At 35.5% G+C, this 26,474-nt stretch overlaps 1 protein-coding gene across 1 annotated transcript in view; it reads right to left on the reverse strand.

The window, feature by feature from the left end:
- The window catches only part of NEK10 (NIMA related kinase 10), a 92,603-nt gene that overhangs the window by 33,128 nt on the left and 33,001 nt on the right, over positions 1-26,474 (reverse strand). Inside the window, 4 exon segments of the mRNA XM_038126894.1 lie at positions 8,022-8,234; positions 13,261-13,332; positions 13,748-13,869; positions 18,150-18,211. Coding sequence (XP_037982822.1) covers positions 8,022-8,234; positions 13,261-13,332; positions 13,748-13,869; positions 18,150-18,211 — 469 coding nt within the window.

Raw genomic sequence — 26,474 nt, forward strand, 5'->3', positions numbered from 1 at the left:
AAATTTAAGTGTCTCATCTTGTTTGCTATTTGATGCATATAAAATTCTGCCCCTGCTGCTGTCGATGTTTATCGTTTTTCTGGAATGAATAGAAATCCCTAGTCCCTGCTATTGCTTCTATTATAATGCAACATATTTTGAAGGAAGACTTTTTATGATCTCCTATTGTTCCAAATCTTCACATATTTTTTCTGTTATTTCTGTTGCATGTAAATAAATTCATGTTTCTTTTTACTCCATCTTGTCAAAGTAAAGCATGATAAAGGAGGACAGGAGATAAATTATATAAATATATCAGATTAAACAAATTAGTATCTTTAATAATAAAGTAATTCCATAAGATAATACATTCCTAAATACTTATATTCTTATCGAGTCTGCATAAGACAAATTGTATGTAAGACAACATTCTTTCAAAGTTTTTCCCATGAAGTATTTTGACTTTATTAGGACACAGCAGAGTGAATGCACTAGAAGCTTTCTCCTCAGAAACTTCACTGCATCTCTGAGCACTGACTGTACCTACCACTGTCTACAAAATTATCTGCTTCAACTATCTGCTTCCCCATCCTTTGTTCTAGTCCCAAATCTATAACAAGCCAAGAGATGGCTTGTCAAAGTTTTCTCTTTAAATTCAAGTGGGAAAAGGTCATTTTATACTTCAGTACTAGACTGAGGTTATGTCCAAGATGCCACAACAGCAGTGACTGCAGTGTAGCACGGCATGAAAACCACTAACGATGACTCCTGAACTGCCTTTAAGAGAGCACTCCAGTCCTGGCACACATGAACACACTTCTTGTGCCCTGAACAGTCAGCGCACAGTTACTGAAGAGAACCAGTTCACCTGCTCCACATCAAAGGAATCACAGCAAAGACAGAAAAGGGTCAAACTGCATGGACATTTCAAACTTAAATCTCCTTTCAACATTTTCAGTATCAAAGCTCATATCTAAAGACTCATTGTTAACAATAACTTGTAAATCAGGTGCAACTGAGGGAGAAAAAAAAGATCAAAAAGACATCTGATACCAACTGGAGCCAGATCTCACTGTCCATTATGAAAGGAAACCTGTTTGAAATTTCTGAATGGAATTCCATAGACCTCAGCCTGAAAATAATGGACAGACCTACTATAGAAACTCTTAAAATATCAGTGGGACATATCCTAAAGTGTTAAAGCAGTTATATAAACTGTAAAGCTATAACCCGTCTAGAAAAAAAACCTGGTCCATTTACATAGCACTTGAATATAGAAAACTGTAGTATTCTATTACTAATCTGAGAATAATAAATAAATTTGCTGTGACATACCTTACTCCACCTAGAAAATCGCTAATAATTTTTAAAAGTGACATTATGTACTGCTTTTTCTCTTTTTAGTAGGACACTGGATGATTTAGAAGAACAAAAGTACCCTGACTAGAAGAGGATGGGATGCAAGTTCAATGTCACTTTTGCTCACCATAGCAGAGGGGCCAAAATGGCCTACATAAGGATATAAGGTTATAAAGAACATGATTTTTTGGCAGGTTCATTGAGAAAAGTGCAGTCCAACACATTGAAACAATCATTTTCATATGCCTTGAAGTCTCAGAGAGACTTATTTCAGATAAGGAGAAAGACAGATGCTTATCTGTCTATGAAACTGAAATATTCAAAATATCCCAAATATTGAAAAAGGAATTAGGTTGATATTTATTCACTTGAACTCTGCTCATACCTACACTTGATTCTAGAATCCAGTATCTTACAAATCTCTCTGGAGGCTCCATCAGTTGATACAGTTCATTTTCACATTTTCCTTATAAACTAGTGCCTCAGTTTCCCCATTCATCAGATTAATTGTTGAAAAAAATCTGCTTTCATGCATAAAAAACACAGTTCGAAAGGAAAGCTAAGAGGAAAAGTTTCCCACAAAAAAATGTTCAAATTATGAACCAATTAACAATTTTTTCCAGCATTCATTTACCTTTATTACTGAGCAAAAGCATCTCTGGAAGTTTGTGTCCCAGACATGAAGAAAACATCTGTCTTCATTCAGATTCTATATACTTTCACTGTCTGTCTCTTCCTTGGTAACATTAAAATAGAGATATACTTTGTTTTTGGAAAAGTGAAACCTGAATTGCTGGTTTTGACTTCCAATAGGAATCTAAAAGTTGTTAAAAAAAAAAAAAAAAGATAAAGATACTGATCTTTTATTTAGCTCTATTTTGTTATACTGCTGTCCAGAAGAATTAACTTTTCTGTCTTCATGAAATATAGAGCTCTCTAGTGGCATTTGCAAACAGCATTTAATTAATCTTCTTAGACACATTTACAATTACAGCATTATGCTAGACAATTTAATTTCTTTAAAAAACAAACAAACAAACAAAAAACCCCCAACAAATGACAACCTATTTCCATTGGTAAACTACCAATAAAATAAGTAATAACTAACATGAAATTGGCAGGGAAAAAAACAGGCTAAACCAATATATCTTTTTCAGTAAAAGGGTAACAGCTCCTGTGCATTAGGAAGAAGAAGCAGATGTTACATATGTAGGTTTCAGCAAGGTTTTTGACAATGCTTTTCATAAGGTCCTAGAAGAAATCTAGGAAGTGTGAGCTAGACAAAATCACGATCAGTTGGCTGAATAATTGACCATAAAAACTGTACTCAACTTGGTAACTGCTTTGAGTGTTTGCTAAACTGAAAATGGGTAGCAAGCACAATTTATCAGGCTCCTTTTTGACCTTGTTCCAAAAGCACTCAATGTTGTCACTGAATTACAGTGATAATCTGCATAATGGATAGACAGAGTGCCTATTAAAAGTGCCCGGACTGCAATATGTTCACATGGTATATCACACTGCAGCATATACATCATACACAGAGCTGTGCCAATGAAAGTGACAGTCGGTGTCAAAGAAAGTTTTGAGAAACTGGACAAACTAAAAGAACCGATGAAGTTTAAATAGGGAAAATGCAAAGTTCTGTGAGCAAGAAGAAACAACCACACAACTGCACAGACTAGAGAAGGACTGGTGACAGAAGGTCTGCAGCAAAAGACATGGGGATTTTGCTGGATCAGAAACAGATTCTGCTACAATACCACACTGTTACGAAAAGGTAGACATTATACTGGGATATATAAAAAAGAGAATAATTCTGAAGATTTGTGTATTCTTTCTACTTGGTGCCAAGAAGATTCTCAGTTGGAGTAATTAGGTCCAATTTTGAACACTACCCTAAAATCATGTCAATCTTACTTCTTAAGTCATGTTCTGTAGACCTCTGATTATTCTTGTTTCTTTCCTTCTCTGTCTCCACATTTTTTATTAATCAGCTGAAATAAAATTTAAAAAAAAAAAAGAAAAGAAAAAAAACTGGGGGGATACAACATAAGAGAAAAACCATACATAACTTTTACATACTTCCATTCTGGGGAGGAAATTTTCATTAATTAAGTGTTTAACTATTGCATCTATCTGGGATCCTGCAGAGAGAAATATGTGTCCATACACTGTGTAACAGGTTTGAATGTGCACAACAAACAGCTTTTGGGGATATTCTGAACTCAGTGCTAACAGAGCCCTTATACAACATTTAAGAATGGGTCTGAAAATTTCAAGTGCCATATACATCCCATACATGCACAGTCATATGTCAATCTAATATCTCCTGGAAACCAGACATACATGAAGTATAAACCTTTTCAAGCAAAGACCAAAATTTTCTGCAAGCATCACACTAAATGCAGTTGTTATCTTCATATGGAAAAAAAATACTCAATCAGACATATGATTGTTGACTGTAAAAACAGTTTTTGCATTTCTGCTATTTCCAAACTATTTCTATAACATGACATTTTTAAGACTGACTAGTCAAATACCTGTCAGGAGTGACAGGTAAGGCTTGGAAATGGACAAGATAATCTTTGACAACTCTTCCTCCCTTATATTCTGCAATTCTATTAAAAAGTTTGATGCACTAACAAATTAAATATTCATCAACTCTTAAAAAATGATACCTTCAAAACAGTTCTTGTATTGTCATTTTATTCTCCAAACTTAAATAATATAAATGTAAAAAGGTTCATTTCTTTTAATCACACCAACATTTTTAAAATTTAGACATAAGTTCTAGCACCTGCTACATAAATAGCAGAACGGAATGGTGTCACAATGGAGTGAAAGGGGGAAGAATAAGAAAACAATTTGTGGAATGCTAAGTCTTCATGACATTCCTGAGTCCTCGCTCATTTCCAAAGGGATATGTATGCAGCCGCGCACGGTCATGATCATCCACACTTTTATTTTATAAAAATTTAACACATTTTAGTGATAATTTTAAGAAAAATATTTTAATATTCTATATTGACTGTATTTCTGAAATACTAATAACCTGTTGCATGCTAGGTGTTTTAAACCCAAGCATGCTTGTTGCTTTAACCAACACCAAAACAACTGCTGCACACACACAGGATTTTAAAAAAGAAAATCTTTTGTGCACTGAACAGCACAAAATCTATTTCTAAACACAAAGGAAATGAAAATGAACATTAATCCAATCTTTATGTCTTTTTCTGAGTTAACAAAAAAACTTGATTAATTCAAATTGAATTGCTAATTAAGTACTACTTTGTAATGCATGTGGTGATGCTTAGAAACTAACATGATTATTAGCACAACAATTGCCAGCAGAGCAGAACTGAATCTGGACAGGGGGAAAATGACTGGGTGAAAAACCAGTTAAATTATGTTGTGTTTCTTAGTCCTTCATATAGCTGTGATCCTCAAAAATACAATACAATCAACTCATAATCATCTAGATGTGCAGTATGAAGGTTTATGTCACAGATAAAGGTCAGGAAACTGCATCAGCTATTTCAGGTTTGGTGAAGTTCTTTAGTTTAAATTTAGTAATTTACATATAGTTTGAAAACAGCTACTCTACTATAGTTTGAAAACTGCTCTGTTTACTATTTTCAGCCAAAAAAGAGTTGAACAGCCTCTGCAGGAGAGATAGACAGACTTCCTAGCACAGGCTGTAGCCAAGCTGCCTGCAAGAAGAATAATCAGAGTATGTTTTCTATCAGCACCAGTCTAGTCCAGTAGCACAGCTCCTTGATACCTACAGATTTAGCCTGGGAGGGCCAGTGTTGACGTGCAGCTAAAAATCCTATCTAGATGGAAGATGACTTGCTGTGGTCTATATGCCATGCCCTCCAGCATGCTGGGTTAGGGAAAGACCAGTTCAAGTGTGAAAACAGGAAAATGCAAAGAGCAGCCTTGCTAATGGGTATTCTCATGCATTTAAACACTAGGACAAAGCACTCAGCTAAGGGCAACCTAAATGAACCAGCTCAGAGCAAGCACGGTTAGAGAATTGTGACTCTCTATTAGCCCTGACTAACATGGAATGGGAGATACTCCATGGATCAGACTACCCTCAGAAAAACATATTGGACCTACTTTTCCCATTATCTAAGCGTCATCGTCCCCCATTACTCTGAGTAACTGGGAACTTGTTCTGAATACACGGATTTGCACATATGAATTTAAAAATGAAATGTGTATTCTAGTGACATCATTGATATAAAAATGAAAATAAGCTTAAATTCCCAAAGAGCACAGAGAGGCATAAAGAAAGAATGTGACAGAATATATGTGCCTTATACACAGATCAGAGCTACAGAAACAGAGAAAAGAAGTTGTTCTGACCATCCAGGTAGTCTACCATGTCTGCCCATTTTTAATATATTCTCAGAATAGTAGAAGGTACAAATGGCTCATATTTTGTCATATATTTCTAGCTGATGGACTGCAATTATAAAACTTACACTTTCCTCTACCACATTCAAAACACGGGACTGAACAGAACATTCATCATTCTATATTGTTTTAGGAATATGTATATTCTACATTAAAAAAGTGGCAATGAGAAAAAAGTTTAAAACCTTTTAGGATATATGCAGTAAATGAAACAATAATGGATGATGACCATGTAATGAAACACGTTTCCAAAGTGATAAAAGTGACTTATTTTCACTGCTTTCTAAACAGACAAAATACATTTTTCAAATCTATATACTTCAAAAAGCAATCAAATTATTGTTTGGATATACACTCATCTCTTCAAAGGAAAATATTAGGAAGACAATTAATTAGTTAGATCAATTACTCTTTTGGGACTTGCCTTGGAACACAGAAAATTCAAATTTTCTACTGGTCTGTTTGGTGACCTTACACAAACTACCTTTTTCCTTTCCACCTCTTCCTACCCAGAGTATGAAAATATAATATTAATCACCTTGACATGAAAGGTGCAACATTAATTAATAATGTTAATAAGAAAGAATTATTGCCATTATTTTTAATTGTTTGGGTCTTCTGTTGCATGTGTTATGTCCACAGCCTTAACCTTTCAGAAATGAACACCCAAACTCTATCCAACACCTGCCACCCCTATATCTGTTTCTGCTCTAACATAAACAGTTTCTAGGGAAAACTAGGAAATATAAGGATCTATGTGTGGAGCTGATGATGATTCTTTTTACTGGGATTATTTTCAAGCATGGATTTTATGCTATACTTACCACACAAGGTAACTAACTGTACTTCATCATCTACTGACCCGCCTTTCAATTGCCTGTTTACCAGCTACCAAACTGTAGTTTTAAACTACTTAGAAAACAAATTCCACTCTGGCTCCAAAAGATCTCTGTTCTTCATACAAGGACAGAGAGTACAGTCCTAATTTCAGAAACATTCACAATATAACACAACTGGGATGAAAAAGGAGGCCATAAGTACATTTCAGTAGAGAAAGCAAAGTATAAGCTAGCTGGCTTCAACAAAACATTGAACTACATGGCAGAAACACCAAATTCTCTGACACCATGGAAAAATGACAAATTACTTGGGTGTGGACTTGCTGGGGCCTTGACTAAGATAAATTAGGCTGTCTACATCTCACAGGGCTTTTATTTCAGGAGCAGCTGCTTGAAATTCTTCCAAGCACTTTTAGTCAGAACATTGCCCTTTTTTTTTTAACAAAAGGCAAACTTTTCAGGAATAATTATTCTCTTTATTAGAAATCCTTCAAATTTATAAAATTTTCCAAAATACTAGGAAGAAAGAAACAACATGGCTCCTTCTGTTTCTAAGCCCTGTAACATGCCTCTGAAATTTGAAAGATCATAGCCTGATTTATTCTTATTTGCAACAATTTGCAAAATTAGGTCTCCCACTTCTCATTACTAAGCCATATTCCCCTCCATTTCTTCAGTGTTCTGGATCTTTGTCAGAATCTCTTGTTCTTTTAATATGCATAATAAAATATCAATTGGAACTAGAATTACAGTGTTTCCTCCTTGAGAAAACTATGCAATTTTGCTGCACAAAAACATTGTCCTTGTATTTTTAAACAAATTCTCTGAGATTATATATTATAGGTAAACTACCAATGTTCTTCATGAAGGATGCTTAAAATGCAGCCTGAAGCAAATGGAAGAACTGTAAGAAGCATTTCTGCAGAACTGTATCAGAAAGTTAGAAAACATGAGCAAATACCTTATCAGCATCACTGGTCTGTACTTTGCAATCTGTAATTAAAAATTTTATTATTGTAGGTTCCATTTTCTAGGTGTCATTGTTTATGAATCATACACAAGATTATCAACTTGTTCCACCCTAATCAAGTGTATATTCTCCTATTCACAAACCACTCACAAATATGCTGTAATAATTAAATGTTATCAGATATTATCAAAACTGTAAAAACCTCCATAACAATGCCATTTTCCGACATAGAATGACATTGGGTTTTAAGATACTGTCATTTTTCCTGCATAAGAATGTTCAAAAAAATTATTGAATACCTTGTTAAAAATAAATTAAAGAGTCTGCATGGAAAAAATGTTACAGGAGGATGGGTCTTTGAATTTTGATTCATTTTCTGCTTTGCTGCATCTTATTTTCTCAGCTATGGCAAACAGCAATAACAAAAAAATAAATTCTAATACATGTACTTGTGATAAAATGGGAAGTGGATGGTGATAAGTTACTGCATTTCAGTTAGCCTCCATGAAGTACCCCTGGGTTCATCTCCTCTCCCAATCCAATTTCTTCTCCAGAGTGAGATGAGAGGTGGATAAAATATCCAGGTATTTCATCATCAAATCAAGCAGCAGTGAGCTGACTTCTACTGAGTCTGGACGTGCCTCTGCATCAGGAGTCAAGCAGCACAGGCAGAACATTCGCTATTTACTTGTTTCTAAAAAACCTTTTCCACCACTGAATTCCTGCAGGGGTGTTGATGGAGTTATGCCAGCCAGCACTGCGCCCTCATCCTGCCTGGGACAGTTTGAAGCTGGGCAGCTTTGGTGTTGCCACACTACAGCACAGCCTCCAGCATCAGCTGGAACAATTATCCTTGACACTGACCCAAACAGAAGTGCTACTGGGAACTGTGGCTGTGCACTCCCAGACACACTAAGGAGTGCCTGGGGCCTTCTCCTGGGATGGGGGAGATGGGGCCTGCCTTGTGGGGATTGTGCTCTGGCCAAGGCACTGCACCGCTGGACAAAGCAGCTGTGAAGGAGAGGAGCATCCTGTCAGGAGGATTTAATTTACAGGAGAATGTCAGGATCTTCACAGAGGCAACACTCTCAAAACAATGCAAAGAAAAAGGAATATCTAGAGCTTGCTATCAAAGGAGCAGTGGATGAAGGTTCCCAAGAGGAGCTAGATTGAAGACTTCTGACTTCTGCCAAGAGAAGGAAGGCTTTTCCTCTGACTACAGAGGAATAACTGCAGAAGAGTTAGAGTAACTTAGGAACAGGTGAGGAAAAACAAGGCCTAATGGAGGACACATCAGAGCCATGTGAGTCTGCATCAAGGGTTCACTTCACAAGTAAGATGCAGTAGCTGACAGTCATTTGAGGCTGAGGGAGCAGAGATATCCATCTACTTGATCAGTTTGATGAATGTGATGGCTGTTGCTTTGATTCAGGACATTGTGGAGATACTACTGAGATTCATCCTGACCCTTGGACTATTACTTCTTGCTGCTCATGTGGACATGGTGTTATCCATGTGGGCACAAATAACATTATTAGCGCCAACTCTGAACATACTGAAAGTGACCACAGTGCACTGGGGTCAAGAGTGAAGGGAAGGGAACAGAGGGGATGTTCTGAATTCTATCACTGAGGATAAAAGGCTAAAGTCAGGCTGCAGTCTAATACCTGAAAATGTGTAGTCAAAAGCTTATCAGTGAGGATCAGAGAAGCAGACCGACATGGGTGACATTGTGGTAGATGCTTGCCATAAACCACACAAAACCAGAGAGGAAGTCAATGAAGCCTTTGTTGGACAGATGGAAGAAGCTTCATGATTCCAGACACTTATATTCATTGGGGTCTATTAACAACCCTGATATCTGCTAATGCAATACTATGGTTGAGTGTAGCAATCAGATTTCTGAAATCTGCTGATGACAATTTCTTGATGGAGCTGAAAGGCACTCTTCCAGAACTGTCACTCTCAGACAAGGAAGAAAGAGGCAGGGATGTGAAGGTCAACAGCAGCCTCTTGATCTTAGAGCAACCATCAGAGACTGTGGAGTTCAAAATCCTGAGAGAAGTGACAAAGTGAGATTGTATGGTTACAACACAGGACTTCAAGAGAGCAGAAATCAGCGTGTACAGGGATCTTCCTGGTAGAATCTTCTCATAGAAGACTGCTGTGGAAGGTAAAGCTTGGGAAAGCAAGCTAATCTTCAGGGACATCTCAAAGCACAAGAACAGCCCAATCCTGCATATAGGAATCAGGAGTGGGCTACACAGGAAGAATACAGGTATTGCCCAAAGGGTAGAGTTAGGAAAGCCAAACCTCAGCTGAAGCTGAAAAGGTTGAAACTAGCAATGGATGTGGAAGGCAGAGGAAAGGCCAAGAAAAGACAGACTATGGAAAATGTGGACCCACTGAGCAACCTAGTGACAAACGACATGAAAAAGTTTGAGACACCCGGTCCCTCTTTTGTTTCTGTTTCTATTGAGAAATTTTGACCATTAGTGTTTCAGATCTCTGAGCCTACCTGTAGAATCTGCTAGCATGAAGCATTTCCATATAGCAGAAAATACATTGAAAAAGCATTTAAGCCAGCTGGATGTAGACAAGTACATGAGACCAAAGAAGAAAAGTCTGAGGGTGCTAATTCAATTGGTCAATACCACTATCTGTCATGTCTAAAAGGTTCAAACAGAGGTGTAAATTGATAAAAGCTGAATATCACACACACATCCAAGAAAAGCAAGAGGGAAGATTAAGGGAGCTGGTAGCCAGTCAGCTTCACCTCAGTCTCTGGGAAAATAATAGAGCAATTTCCTCTGGAAGTAATTTTCAAGCACAAAAACAACAAGAAGGTGATTGGGAACAGTGAGGATGGATTAACCAAACAGCTGTTATACCTGACTAGGCTGATTGCTGTCCATGATGAGATTACATTCTGAGGATAAGGAAAGAGAAAATTATGCTGGGAGTAGCGTTATTTTACTTATTTTAGCAAGACTTATGTTTGCCACAATATTCCACAGTATCCAAAGGACTATAAGGTAGGAAGATAATTGGCTGAATCTCCTGGCTCAAAGAGATGCCATCAGTAGTACAAAATCCAGCTGGTGGCTGGAAGTAGCATTCTCCAAGGACTGATATTGGGTCAGTACTATTTAATGTCTTTATTAATGGCCTAGATCATGGGAGAGAGTGCATTTTCCAAAGGTTTGTGAACAATGAATTAATCGCAGGGATACATGGGCAGGACAGTTGTCAGAGGGACCTGGACCACCTATTCTCAGATCTGATTGCTACCTGCATAATGGGAAGGCATGGCCAGATCCTTCTCGGGGTGCACAGTGTTAGAGCAAGAGGCAAGAGACACAAGTTCAACCACAGGAAAGTCAGGATAGATCCAAAAATTGTTATTACTTTTAATCACAAAGGCAGACAAACACTACAGAGGGCCCAGAGAAGTTGTGGAATCTCCATCCTTCAATGCAAAACTGACACAGAAAAAACCCTGAGCAGTGAGCAACCAGATCTAATTGTATCTGCATTGAGCAGGATGGACTAGACTCTTCTAGGGGTACCATCCAATCAAAAATACTTTAACAGGTTAAAGGCACCCTAGGTAAGTGTTTAGGAATGGTAATAATACATTATTAGGTCTATTTTTAAATCCCCAAAATATTTTCAGCAGTGTATGCAGTGTAGGACATGAAAACTGCTAGGGACAGTCCTGCATGTACTAAGAAGTGTCTTAAATCTGTTAACTCCAACAAATCTGGTCCTTTACTACAATTTCCTTGCACAGTACCATTGACCTGCAAACACAAACATATAACCCAACACTCTTCTTCAAAGAAAATGTCATAGAATGACTTACGATATCTAAAGCATTTCTTTCTAAGTAAAACACAACTGACATACAAAGAAGCACTTTTGAAAATGCTTTACAATGCTTGAACTTCTTGACTTAAATAATTTTGTTTAAATTTGTTTAAATGTGTTGATTAATTTCACTAATTTTCATAACTTTAAAAATATTTTTTACTTTAAATTTTGTATTTCTTTTAAAGAGGTGCAAGTTTTCACCCTTAAAAATACTTTGGGTTGGGGTTTGCTTTTGATTTTTTATTTTAATTCACTGAAATTGGGCAAAAGTTCCAAGACCAATGGGAGCTAGAATAGATTTTTAATAACTCCTATATCCATTTCTCATGCATCTAAAAATTATTTATGACTAACACCAAGTAGGTTGATGTTCAACTCTGAAGGAATTTGATGGCTGGATTTATGATACCAGAACTTCTTTAGTAGCTTAAAGCAATAAAACTGTATTTTAATAACAATACTAAAGAATAGTAATGATAATACTAAATGAAAATTTACAGTTGCAACAAGAAGCTTTCAATATTTCCTCAAATCATTATCAAGAATTTATTTTTTTTCTTACAGCATTCATCTTTAAAATGTGTTCTGTTTTAGTCATTTGAAAATAACAGCATCTTTTCTGTTAATGTTTCCTCATCTATATTATAAGTAAAATCTCATTATTACTGCTTTTCTTTAATTTTTTTATTCTTTCTAAATAGTTCACAAAGCATAAGCAAAAACCTAAATATAACATATTAAGATTTAACCCATAGTAGAAGACAGTATTAAAAAATAGCCCCCACAAAAATAACAGTAACAAAAAAAAACACTTTATACCTCCCCCTGTTAGTAAAATATGTATAAAAATTATTGTGTAATGTAAAGATTTTAATATTTTCATTAAAATTAATTTCAGACCCTCTTCAACATAAATATTACTTCTATTAGCTCCTGTACTCTCCATTGTTGTCCTTTATCCACAAGGTCTTTAAGTAACCTTTCAAGGTTTTTAAGAAGCCTTTCTGTACATTAAAACATACTATAATAACCTTAGTTTATAACCTTACACAAACCTTTTTTGTAATGAGCTTTTTAGAGACAGAATTGAATATCTGAATGACAAAGTATAAGCATTTTGTACTAAGTGGGTTTTTTTTTCTAGAATGGAAAAAATCAAGGGAGCTAACTAAATCTCTTAATTCACTCTATACTTTGCCTTACACATTACATTATCTCCAGGAAGATATAAACATAGCTAAGAAATGTGTGATGAGTGAGTGTAGCAAGCACAGGCTCATCTTTTCCTCCATTACTTTGTTAGCTCTGCTGTTGTGCTAACAGAATTATAAGGTAGTGAAAAACATATTTCTATCAGTCAAATAAACAGAAAAAACTATGAACACGATCATACAGTGATCTATAAATAACATATTCTAATAGGGTTATTTCCTTGACCACAATCTGCATTTGAAAATTACTTAAATTCTGGATTTTTATTGGGAAAAAAAAGTGATGTGTAGGGAAATAAGTACAGCACTGATACTGTTAAATGTAAATTTCAGTACTGAATATAAATGAACATAAAATAAAATATAAATGAATGCCCTGAGTATACTGGTGTGAGTTTTCCAGTTGCACGTGTGAAGCTATATTGTATATGTTATTATTGGTGTAAGGAGATAGCTCTGTTTTTCTTTAAATCCAAAGATATTTCCTATTCAGAGACAAATACTGGAAGTTGCTGAAGCCTGCAAACTGTCACATTATCTCTGCTGGAAGCATACAAAACAAAAACATCTTTGCAGCAGGATGTCGAAATAAAATGAGTAATTACCTCTTAATGGTAAATGAGACTTTTTCAGAGTACAGTCCTTCTGGCACAGGTTCATACACAACCCCTACTATCTGAAAAATAAAATAAAAAAATCTACAGTTTGCTGAAGAAAAATACTCCAGTGTTTATTTCAGCATCCAGTATGATAAGTGTTGTCCCTTGAAACTATCTGATGAGCTATCATCAGCTCTAACTTGCAGAACAAGTCTCTTAGATGCAGACTGTCTCTTCCAGTCAGGTATCCACATTACTTTACATACTCACTGTAGATTAAAGTGCTTCAATATTGAACATTTTCAAGCAATTTTTGCAATTAGAATGGTAAGATAGCAATTCATACAATGATAAACACTTGTGCTTGTTCACAAGCCACACACATTAGAGCTGAGAGCAGTTTATGTACCAATAAACTTAAATATAAATTCTCTTGGATCATGAGAACACATGCAGAAATAACTGGGAGGTTGATCTGGCAAATGTGAATACCTTAGCTGCCAAGGAGGGCATATTGGTGCTGTAAACTGGTGGGTTCAGAGTGGCCATCTGTTCAAGGATGCATCCTGCAGCCCAGACATCAGCCTTCTCTCCATGCAGCTCACCCTTTAACACTTCCGGACCAGGGAGAAAGCAGTGCAAGCCACAAGTGTTTTATTAATTCTCCTAGAAGTAGGCTTATTTTTTTAAAACAAAAAAAACCCAAAACAACAACTCACCCAATATTTAGTTACTCACTACGACATAACTACGCACACAATTACATTCTAAAGGTTGCATATGTGTCATTTACCAGCCAAATTCTTTAAGAGGAAGTACAATTAGTAGATTTTCAACTTCTGCTACAATTCTTCCCACAATACTAGGGGTTTGTATTTTGTTCACATGTCCTTTCCACTCACATTGTCTTTGGACTTCTTGGACACAAATGAATCAAAGCATTTAGAACTAGTTTACAATTATGACATTTTAATAAAACAGACTAGAGAACAGATAACTATGGCACCTCATCTCACAATTCAAACATCAGAAAGATTTGAACACAACTTCTGTATTTAGAATGATAACGGATATAGTTTTGCTATTAATGTAAAAAAATGAACTTGACTCGTATCATTTTCATCTTCTTAAAACTACTGTAATGCATGCCTTGTGAGGATGCAACATGGACACTCAGTAGGCAGCCAAATGATAATTCAAAAAACAAAGATACATTCAAAGAAAATGGAAGATGGCAGTAACTGCAATTTTGATGGAAAACCAGAATTTATTTCCTTTGTTTTCCTTTGAATTTATTTCCTTTATTTCCTTTGGTTTTCCTCAGTGCTTTTCATGAACCTGAATGATAACAATTTACACTAGTAGGTGTATTCTGATGTTGGAGTTCAAGCCTTAGCAATAAGTAAAGGTCATATCACAGAATGTGTTTGACTTTTTTTCATTCAGATTATAGAAAAACACTTGACTACTTTCATCTGTAAAATCAACTTGAAAACCAACTTGTTTACCTTTTTTCCTTCAGCTTAGAATTCAGAGCTACTTTTTCTTCGTAATTATAGTACTGATATCTTTGGTAAAATGCCTTATTTGGGTGCTCAGAGGTACTGTGTAAATTCAATTAATGATGCTAGAGGATATCCTGCTGTTATATACAAAATGCAAATTTTGAAAATATATGGGATGAGGTCCTAGACAAAAGATAAAATAAATTACGTGAACTTAACAATAGGAAGTCAGAAGAGAGGTCATAGTGCAGGGAAGTGAAAGAGACTGACAGGTCACACTCTTCTGATAAAATTATCAAGCAAGATACAGATTCTTGGGTCAAACCTAATAAGCAATTTTCTTTGAATCTTGCTGCTGCTGTTACATAACTATAGAGTGGGCATTGACTATTGTTTTAGGACATAACAGCATTTCTGTAAGCACACTGTCTGTGACACTAATTCATTAGATGTCTTTGTGGAAATTTCCTTTTTGTGTATTAAAAGTGTCTATTAGACAAACATTAATACTGCAAACATTAATACTGCAAATTATCATACAGATGGTGAGCTCACTAAGGCAAAGCCCCTATCATAGTCAAGTCCTAAGCTTGTTCCTAATCAGGGAAAAAAATCTGAACTGAATTTTAGTCTGTTGTTCTAGGGATAATTTTTATCCAGAGAGAGATCAAATTAAAATTATTATTTTACATTACTAAATTATATTAAAATACCAAATTGAGATTATTCAAACCAAATTTATGTAACTATGCAAAAAGCTGTGCAGCGGCCACAGAAAGAATAAGTTGAATTCAATTGAGAGAGAAACAGAGGCAACCATGACCTGGCCTACAGCATCTTGACTCCTGAAGATTTTTCCAGGGAAATATCTTGCCTGATATCCAGAGCAAACAGCAGCCCACCAGCCGATGACTTGGAAAAATCATACCATGATTTGGAAATCATTGAAAGAATACAGTGCTGACAGGGTTATCGTTTTAGCATGGTTTCACACAAATGCACAGTAGCTGAAAGTTAATGAAGTAATTTGTTCTGTTTATTCATGCTGAAAGGTTTCTTGTTCTAAATGCTTATATAAACCCTCTTTTTTAATCAAAAGGACTTGTAGCAGAATAGTATTTGATCTTTTCTTCCAGAACAAATGTCTTAGTCAGAAACCTCAGCTATTGAGAACATTAGGATGACCAATACCTTAAAAAATACAGTCTCCTGCTTAGGAAGTACTTTAAATTACTGAAGCAATGTTTATTTAATGTGACCATGAAAGTTTTACAGAGAATATAAATCCCCTACTTATATGATGCTATGTTTTTGTAGCTAATTAGTTCTGTAATTTAGATTTTTAAATATTATTTTCAAATATTATTTATTTACTTTTCAAGGGATGTAGTAAAATCCATCACCATATTCTACAGGCTTGCCTCACCATCTGCTAGTAAGAAATGTGGGTGGGGTACAGTAGTTGTTGATTAGCAAAACAGTTCTGCAGTCGATTTGCATGTTTTGGGTGCACAGTGGTAGGGATGCCAAGCAGAGAAAGTACCCGGTCCTTGTTCCTGTACACTGCCACCCATGAACAGGAGGGTGGTGGGAGTACATATGGTTTGCCTAATTCAGATGACAACTGTGTATAAACTGTCACTGCCTGGTCGAGACCAGAAAGAATATGTGGAACCAGTCTTACTCACAAACACTCAGAATTTAAACATTACTATGACTATTTTTTTTATTATTTGTAAAGGCAGTACTCATCCTTTAACTTTTAGCTGAAGATAACTCAATTGACTGAAGCCAGACAGCAGTACTAATTAAATTTTTAGCAAACAGATGTCTACATCATAAAATGCATTCAAAACAGAATACAGAAAGGGGGAGCCCCTAAGAGATTATAAAGATTTTAATTTCCATTGCTCCAAGGGCTGAGCTTACTATCACTAAGCAGCAGTACTGATGCTATTAGGCACAGCTACTAGAAATGGCAGCATTTAATTCTTGCAGCTAACGTGTTCAAGATAATAGCCCTAGTTTTCATCTAAGTTTGCAAATCACTGGTGATTTCCAATTTACATATTCAAGCTGAAAAAGCTTACTCCAGCATCATTATGTTAACTGTGAGAGAGTCCTTCACCAAACAAATGTCCATAGCAAATGCAAGACTAAATTCTTTTAAATGAAAGACAGAATTATATCCACAGAATAGCCATTCAAATTCTCAGCATCCTTTAAAAGACAATTTTATAATTGTTTCTTAGAAAGGTCAACACACTAGCACCGCTTTGATTCTTAATAATAGAATCCTGTATGACCATAGCCTCAAAATGAGCCATTGCTTAATCCAAATAGTTGTTTTTCCTTCTGAACTCCTTTTTACAAAATTAAGCAGCTATTTTAAATACAGAAGAGATTTCCCATACTACACCACATTTATCATGGGGAGTTTTTTTTAAAAAAGAGAAAATAATAACTAAATCTTGTCAGTGCAGGGCTACTTGTAAAACATCAAACATATTCATACATCAAACACATTTAACCAAATAACCTTTACATGGCCTTGGAGATAGTTTTGCCATCAAACTTTCATTTATAATTTTGCTTACTGATGTTATTTTGCCATTGTTTGTCTTTGAGAACACTTTTAACAGAGACTTAAACAGATTGTATCTAAGTCTGCTACATTTGCTCTACCACACAGTTACAGACAGTTATATGAAAGATGACTATCCTCACTAGATTAGCTCGTGTCCACATAAGTTATTAGTGGACAGAAGTCCCAATATTAAGAAATAAGTCCTAAATTTGGAGAGGGAGGAAAAGAGGAGATGAGGGAATGATGTTTCCAAAACAGCATTAATTTTCTAGAGCCTCTGAAGCTTTCAAAGAATGTTTTCAATACTTTCAGGCTGACTTTACATGGGACACAGCCAGTGAAGACTTCTCGAGCTGCACAGAACTTCAAAGAGCCACTCATGACTTATCTTGGTGCAGTGTTCACTGGCGCTTCCAAAAGGTGTAGGAACACGCTGGTATGTAGCAGCCTGCAGTAGGGGGAGTACTTTTAAATGAGACTTGATTTCAACTGCACAGTTAGGAATTAATGAAAACAGCAGTGATCCTTCAAGACTGACTCCCAGAGAAGGTGCCGGTTATAAAGAAAGGTTAAACAAAGAATCATCTGCCAGGGCTGAGGATTTTAACAATGACAGTTATTGCTTTTAGCCTTTAACATAACTTCAATTCATTACTGAAACTTCGATGCAGAATTCCAGCAGTAGGTATTAGCTATGCAAACACTCATGCCTAGAAACCATAAATATTTCAGGAAACAATCCAAGCTGAAAATAGCTGGAAAGTAGCAAAGTACCCGATATGCTTATCCTGTTCTTCCTTACCTAAGGATATTGGTTTTTTCCCACTGTTGGAGACAGGACAGTAGGAGAGATAGTAGACAAGCCTGCGATACATTGATCAATAGGGGTTTTTTGTTTCCTTTGGTCCCAAATGCTAAAAGAGTCTCTGCAGCTTCTAGTAACTTCTAGGAATGTCGATATCTTTGTTAAAATACCTATATAATAATACTCACTTGCAATGGATAGCCTTACTACTTGGCAGGACTCACCAAAGCAAAGCAGAGAAAAGGATTTTCACAATCTTTGAACCTATCACTGCCATAATTCACTATAAAAATGAAAGCTGCTGTTCCCTGGCCCAGATAAACAGGGATTTATCCAGAGGTGCCTTGAAAATCTTCAGAGATAAAGACTACACAACCTTTCACTTCCATATTTGAGTGTTAAAATGAAGAGAAAGAAATCTACATATATCAAGTTAGAATCTCTTCTGTTTCAATTCATGTCTATTTTCTCAGAAAAGATCCAAGACCATGAATTTCAGTGCAACAAATGAGAAAATGCTTTCATTTGGACACCATTTCTAGGTTTTTACAAACTCATCTTCATTTTACCAAACTACTGCATGATGAGTATTTGAAATATGTGAGTATTTGAAGACCACTGTGAAAAAACCGTACATTTACTCTAGAATCAGTTCTCTGAGTCACAGAAAGAGAGTAGAATAAAGCAAGGGAAAAAAAAAAAAGGAAGAAAGAAAAAGAAAAGCAGCACCACCAGCATTATCCTAAAATAAAAGAAAAGCAGTTGCTGCATGTCACAATTTTTCTCTGGATAGTTTGCTGCAAGCTACAGATACACATTCATTACCATAGCTTCATAATTACCACTAAAACCAATGGAAGAAGAAACAGGAGCCACAAAACTGACAGTTTGAATAAAGAGGTCCTGTGAATATTGCTGAAAGCTATTTGCATTTCTCACCCACATAAAGAATTCAACAGAAGCCTTTTGGGGATATTCTGTCTATCCCTTGAGTGATGAAGCAGGAACAGGATTTTCAATCACTAGTTAAAATTTTACCTTCACAGTTTTTTATTTTGAAATGGAAAAAGTATGGCCAAGTAAGTCTATAATAATTTATTAAATTTATTATGCTGTTGTCTAACATGCTATCATTTTTCTCCATTCAAATTATGTTAAATATTTTTTTGGGACAAAAAATATACATATAATTTCTTATTCACAAAAGACATTTTTGCAGACATCCTAAACTTCTACTGACACTTAGAGAAAAATTCATCACTTATTCATCAGTTCCACCAAGTTTTAAAATGTACAGGGGTAGGGAAGAAATTTACTACCTTCAGTGGCAATTACACAATGTGATAAATCCTCATGCCACTAGGTGGGGAATGTAATTTTAAAATGGGTGAAGTCAGCTAAGAGAGGCCACTTTCATGTGTATAATTGCTCTCTCATCTGTGTAATCTCAACATTTTCATTTCGTAGTCCAACCATTGCCTGCCTCTGCCCAGAAAGCTCTGCTGTATTCATATAATTTCTTCTATAGAGAGGCAAAACCAATCCACAATCAGTGACAGGTCACTTATAACTGTAGGATACAGCAGACTGCATAATGCCTGACTTATGTTTTTACTAATATCTTCAAAAAACACACCTGGTTTGATGTGGAATGACGCTTTTCACTGCAAATAGTTGTAAATTTGTGTAGTCTGTCTCAATCTCAAATGTTAATGAGTATTGAGAAAACTGTAAAAACAAGATCCCAGTAATAAACCAGTGTAAATTTCAGTTACACTGCTGTTGATCAACAATTTAGAAAATTCACTAACTTACTGCTTCCTTTCAACACAATTCAGTACCTCTCTGTTTGAAATAGTCAAGAAGTTTCACAATTTACTTTCTTTGGTTTTTTATTCCATACTTTTGAAAAGAAAGATATGGACATCCAGTTAACATTCAGCAACAGGTTCGTATTTCTTTGAATTTACAAACCTTCAAGCTTTTATGTGTGCCAACTTTATACAATATTGCTTAGCAATGCCAAACATACTAAATCTGAAAAATAACTTATGGTCTCTAGCACTGTAATAAGACATTGTTCTAGAACACATGAAAAACTGCCACCAACTCACTTCTAATTCACCCTTGCCACATATGAATATAAATCAAATTACTTTTTTTAAAGGTTTATTGTTCTTTACTCCTAGTGCATTGTTAGACAAAAGCAAGAAACAAACACCTTCTTCATACCTAAATCATTAAATACCCAAGGTAAAAGCATGTTCAGAGCACAAGGTCCTCTTCCCAAATCCTAAGTGCAAAGAGGCACTTGTAACTAATTTTTCCCCCATCAAAAATTTAGACCACATATGAAACTATGAAGACCACAACAGCCTTATGTGGGGTAAGTTGTTTACGCTGTAGATTCAAAAGATACTGAAAGCCAAGATGATGCCTTGCTTCTGCTGTTCCCAGTCACTCTCCTCCACCAGGGTCTGCTCTCCTGTGCCAGCACAAGTACTTCTACAGCTGCTTTACACATCAAAGACCTAAAATATTTTTTAGCCAGCTCAGTTCTCTAATCTAGCTCATCATTATATGTTTACATAAATGCTTGTGTTTGTCCTGGAGTATGGCTGGTTTAGGTTGGGTTTAGCCTCAGAAACAACTGGTACTGGCAGAAGTTTGGGAGTTTTTTTCCTGTGGAAGAGCAATACTAAATAGAACTGCCAAGGAGTCAGCTTTAGAAATATAAAATCAGCTTTCACTGAAACACAGCTTTCAGTTTTACCCTTAGCTCATAATGCTGAACTGAAACTCTCTTTTAACCTTTACTAAGAAAAATTAAATCAAAATATAACTATACAAGAAAATGTATAAAAAACTTCAGCATATCTATTACCAGTTCCTCTTTCTGAGCATAAAGCCTATATAAAAAGCTGCTGAAAGGAGCTTGTTTTCTTACTCAGAAGATCAGCAAGTTATATTCAACTACTACACGTTCTCCCATCTTTGAACTCTGTACCTTTTGTGCAAGACCGTACATCTCTGGCAGACAGACCTGGTTTTTGTGGCAACTTTATACTTTCACTGCTTTTATACATATGAACTTTTAATGCTAGAGAAAAAAAATGCTAAATCACAACCCTTTCTGAATTTCATAGAGCAATGCAGCTCATTGCACAGATACCTTCTTAAAAACTGGCTTTAAAACTGAAGGATACGCTTCATATATATTTCCTGATTATGTTTCCCAAGGGACATTCATATCTAAATGTTCCCATGTTTGAATACACAGAAAATAACACCCTCCAACAACTCCCAGGTATGGCAATTGTGTACTTGCTAGGACACCGCTTACTAGGACACATTGGCCTAAGTATCAATAGCAGGTAGAACAAAAAAAAAGAATTCTCATAATGTAAAATGTCACAGGTTGAAAGCATGGGAGACATCAATATGACAACTTTCTGAATATGTGGCTTTGCCAGAAACACTGTTGCTAATCCAATCTATGCTTAATTTAGCAATGTGGAACAACAAATTAAAAAAAAAAAACAAAAAAAAGAAACAAAAACAAAAACAAAACCACCAAGACAAAACAAACAAAGGGAAAAAATACAAAAAAAAACCCAAACCCACAAAAATACCCCAACCAAAAAAACCCCCACAAAATCAAACATGATAGAATCTGTTTTACGCTCTCTAAAGTAAAATCTCTACAACTGTGAACATTCTCATTGATTTTTACATATATATGTGTGTGTGTCCTTGTGTGTCTCAGTATATATGTATATATATATGTATATATATGTGTATACACATATAAACAGTACTACTGCTCAAACATGTACTTTGGATCTCCAGAATTTTCCAGACAGAGTGTTTCATTTCAGAAACAAAGAGGTTTGGGAGAACTTACAGGGTACAGTGCTATTGAGTTATATTTGCTATAAAAATTGGGAGAACTCTTAACATAATCCAAAGGCCCAGGACTCAACATGTAAGTATCTATTACAAGTAGATCACAAATATCAGAGTTTCATGGGCTCTGATGTGCATTTACCTCCAACTGAAGCACTTCCATACACTTCTTAAAAAGTTACACAATGTGCTGGTTTGGGCTGATGTAGATTTAACTTTCTTCACAGTGGAATAGGGCTAGGTTTTGGGTTTGTGCTGAACACAGTCACAGTAAATATGGAGATGTGTTTGTTATTGCTGAGCAGGGCTTACACAGAGCCAAGGCCTCTTCTGCTTTTTGTACTGCCATACTGGAAAGGAAATTGGGAGTGTATGGGAGGTTGGAAAGGGACAAATGGGACAGGTGACCCAAAGTGACCAATGGAATATTCCAGGCTGTATGACATCATGCTTTTAGTATATACAGAACGAGGAAAGGGAGGACATTTGGAATGACATTTGTCTCTCCAAGTAACTGCTACAAGTGACGGGGCCCTGCTCTCCTGGGGATGGCTGAACACCTGCCTGCCCATGGGAAGCAGTTGAATCCTTGCTTTGCTTTGCTTGCATGCACAGCTTTTGCTTTCCCTATTAAACTGCCTTTATTTCAACCCATGAGTTTTTCAGCTTTGCCACTTGTGATTCTCTCCCCACTCCAACTGGTGGCTGCAAGGGGCTTGCTTGATGGCTGGGGTTAAATCATGACACAGATCTATTGGCAGTGTTTTGCCCTTCATCAGGATAGGGTGTATAGGCATATTGGGAAAATGTCCCATAAAGATACAATTCTATTTGAATTTGGCCTTCTCATCTATATCTGTTGATCTGGAGAAAAAACTTGCTGAGAGTCAGTGTGCAAAAATACTATTCTGTCTAGGCCTTCATTTAAAAAAAAAATGTGTCAAGGACAATTTTAAAAGCCTTGCAGCCTCTATTAAAAAAGGTGCTGTTTACATCAAATCAATTCTTTCTTCAGTTGTCTTACTGTTACTAAAGAATGTCACAAAGTACCACCTTTCACACTGTGATAAAAATACACTTATCAAATTAAACTCAAAATGTGCACAGCTGTTTCAACTTTTTTTTTTTCTTCTAAATTTTCAAGAGTATTACATGCATCTTTGAGTATGTTATAAGAACGAATCACAGTACCATTAATTTGTAATTTAGTGTTCCAGTATTATATACAGAACTTCTGGGAGGCTTAAAACAGAAAAACACATTAAAGTTCTAATTTATAGCTGTTATTCCTTCAGACACATCATGGAACAAGATGAAGTATAAAACAACAAGAGGAAGTATAAGCTGCATTCTGAAACTCGCAAAAGCCAAAATTTCCTTTTGATGTGATTTGTTATTTATATTATCAAAACCAAGCATCACTGCATGGTCTACCCATGGGATGTTATACCATTTATCCAAAAATACCTAGCAAATTGTCAAGCTGTCAGTTTTAAAAGAAATGCTGTAGACAAATTGTAAACTGTGGCAAATGCTATCCATACACATAAAAACCTGAACCTCTCCTATTCTAAAAAGGTACTCCTAACACATATCTGGCAGATTCTTCTAAGAAGAGTTTCCTTCCAACTAGAGATGGTTTTCAGTGAATTCATATCCCAATTTCCTGTAAAATACTTCAGGAACTGCCTTAAGTCTGTAACTGTATAAACAGCTCAATAATTTTTTTTTCTTTTTATCTATGGAACAGATAAAATCTGTTCAGTTAAAAATCTGAACAGTTAAAAATGGTAAAGAATTTTGCTTACTGAGATATATGACTTTTGGAATAAACTTTATTCAATGCCTTTATCAGGCTTAAAAGCTGGATAACCAAACTTATCAAGAAATTGCATGAATATTTACATTTTAGAGGGAGACATGGAAAAGTAAGTATCTGCAAAAAGACGACACAAGAAATAGTAGATCCTATTCTACAACAACTGTAAAATAAACCTAGATCTTTGATAACTGATTTCAAGGAAGGTGTCAATTTCACCTAACTTGAAACTCCTCTAAGAGATTTATGCTAAGATCCCTCTGTAGCAAATGAAGAGAGATAGACACATCATGTGGTTGACTCGTCTCATCAACTAAATATATAAGGTAGACGGGATGAAGTTCATTATTGGAGTGCCTATTTTTTTCCATTATTTTCAGTAATCATTACTTTCAGTAATCTAGCTGCTTGACTTGAGTAAGATGCCCAGCTTTTAAATTGCTGCATATAAGCAAGATGAATCCCAGCCATACAGAGACTTGTTTCTGACAGTAACTTGTGTCTCACAGTAAGGTATGAATTAGATGACTTTGCAAGTATTTGGATTTGCTCGAAAATAATGTACAAGATAATTAACTAATAACAACTCTTCTGTCTAGCAATCACATTCAGTATGGATTACATGGAAAAACAAAAACAACCAGGAAAAAAATCAGACAGATGAAAATTTTACCTGAATAAGATGGGGATTTCATTGTTTTCTTTTGCATAGAATTTAAAATTCTCAAATCTAAATAAAGTCTGTATCTGTTGATCCAGATGCCCCCAACAACCATCACAAAAGTCAACAGATGAAATAAGCACACAGGCTCATAACACAATAATCTATACATATTTTATTGTATTTTTTATTAAAATGTATTGCTCTCTACCTCATTTACAAATATCAGCTGAAAAAGTAAGGTTACATGGGAAACTGAGCTAAGACTAAAGAGAAGGAAGGAAGAGATTTGAGACATCACCTCATTCTGTTCAGCTCAGTACCAAACCCCAGCAATGGGCGCCCTTGAGAAATAGACCAGAAGCAAAATAAGACAAGACACCTAAATGGAACTGTCACATGATCCTGCAACAAGAAAAACATTTAATTCCACAGTTTTCTTCTCCAAATTCTCTCTAAAATTCCTTTTCAGGATAAGCTAAAGCTTTTATAAATTCTTCTTGAGATAGGAAGTAAAAAGATAATCAACATACACATTACTTTGTAAATAAAAATCAACAAAATCTACCCACAAATTACATTTACATATCCTTCTTCTCCCAATTTAATAACTTGGCACATTGCTCTCCACAAAAATACACAGACAGTCTGCAAGTGGGATCACATAGTTATTAACACTGTACCATCTCTCTAGTCATAAATCATTTACCCCAGCTTGTGTAGATTAAATTATGGAGAACCTAGAGAGATACTGGGCAGTAACCCAGGAAAACAGCTTTCTTCAGCAGAATAAATAGTAAATGCAGAGATATGAGTCTGTCTGAAATCATGGGGTACTTAAATTCAAACTCTTTCAGCTGGAATAGATAGAACAAACCAAGGGAAGCCTAAGTTTGAACAATCCTTGATAGAGCTTTGAAATCTGGCTTCTATAAAAAAGCAAGCAACTGAACCAAGGCCACACAAGAAACTAAACCCCAAGACCCAAATGAAAAGAGCAAACAGCTTTAACTGACCATCAAAGAAACGATAAAATAGCAAACAGGCTCTTTAGGAAACATCCAAGACAGCAAAATGACACATAATGGCACAAGAAATTCAAACAGCACAGTATATACTGAGCAGCAAAGTAAAGAAGAACAATAAATAGTAAGATTTAGAAATAGTAAGGATTTGCTAAGATACTAATATAGCTAACATCTTGAATATAGAAAAGAATGGGAAAGGCAGAAATAAACTCACCAAACCTATTCTAAGTCCTGCAGTTCAGACATCATAAGAATATTGTTTATCTTAATGTAGCTCATTTAACATTACTTAAAATAAAAATGAAAGAAGAATTCCAGCAAACAAATGCCAGTAACATTGGACTAAAAGACATTTACAATATGATAAATTAGTCTGATTAAATGACTAATCTTATTCTATTGGAAGTATTCATTCATTAGCATTATTATCTCTTTTGAATAATATAATGATTATTATAGATTAAAATAATTGTTGTTCAACTTAGATGAGTTCTACAGAAATAACTATTTCTGAGAAGTACATTGTTGGTTTATAATGTATTATGGTAGTAAAACAGTACTATTTTTTTCCCTCAAGGTAGCCCTCTAAAGTCACTATGGAGTCTATAAAATTATTACATGCTGCACTCCACCCCTCAGCATTAAAGTAACTCTTTAGAAGCTGGATTAGCACCACTCACTTGATAGAAAAGAAATACAGAAAACTCATTTCACACTCCATTTCATGTAAACAACTCGTGCTACAACTTTAAGCTACTTGCAAGCCCTTGTGAGTACAACTCTACTCAGGATAGGAAAAATGCATAATATGGACTAGTCCATGTTACTTATAAAGTGGCTGGTTTTCTTTTAGTCCAAGATTTTTTTTTCCTCCTTCTCTCCTGTCTAGTATTAAGTTATCTCTTATG

Source organism: Motacilla alba, chromosome 2 (assembly GCF_015832195.1).
Source record: "Motacilla alba alba isolate MOTALB_02 chromosome 2, Motacilla_alba_V1.0_pri, whole genome shotgun sequence".
Taxonomy (NCBI): Eukaryota; Metazoa; Chordata; class Aves; order Passeriformes; family Motacillidae; genus Motacilla; species Motacilla alba.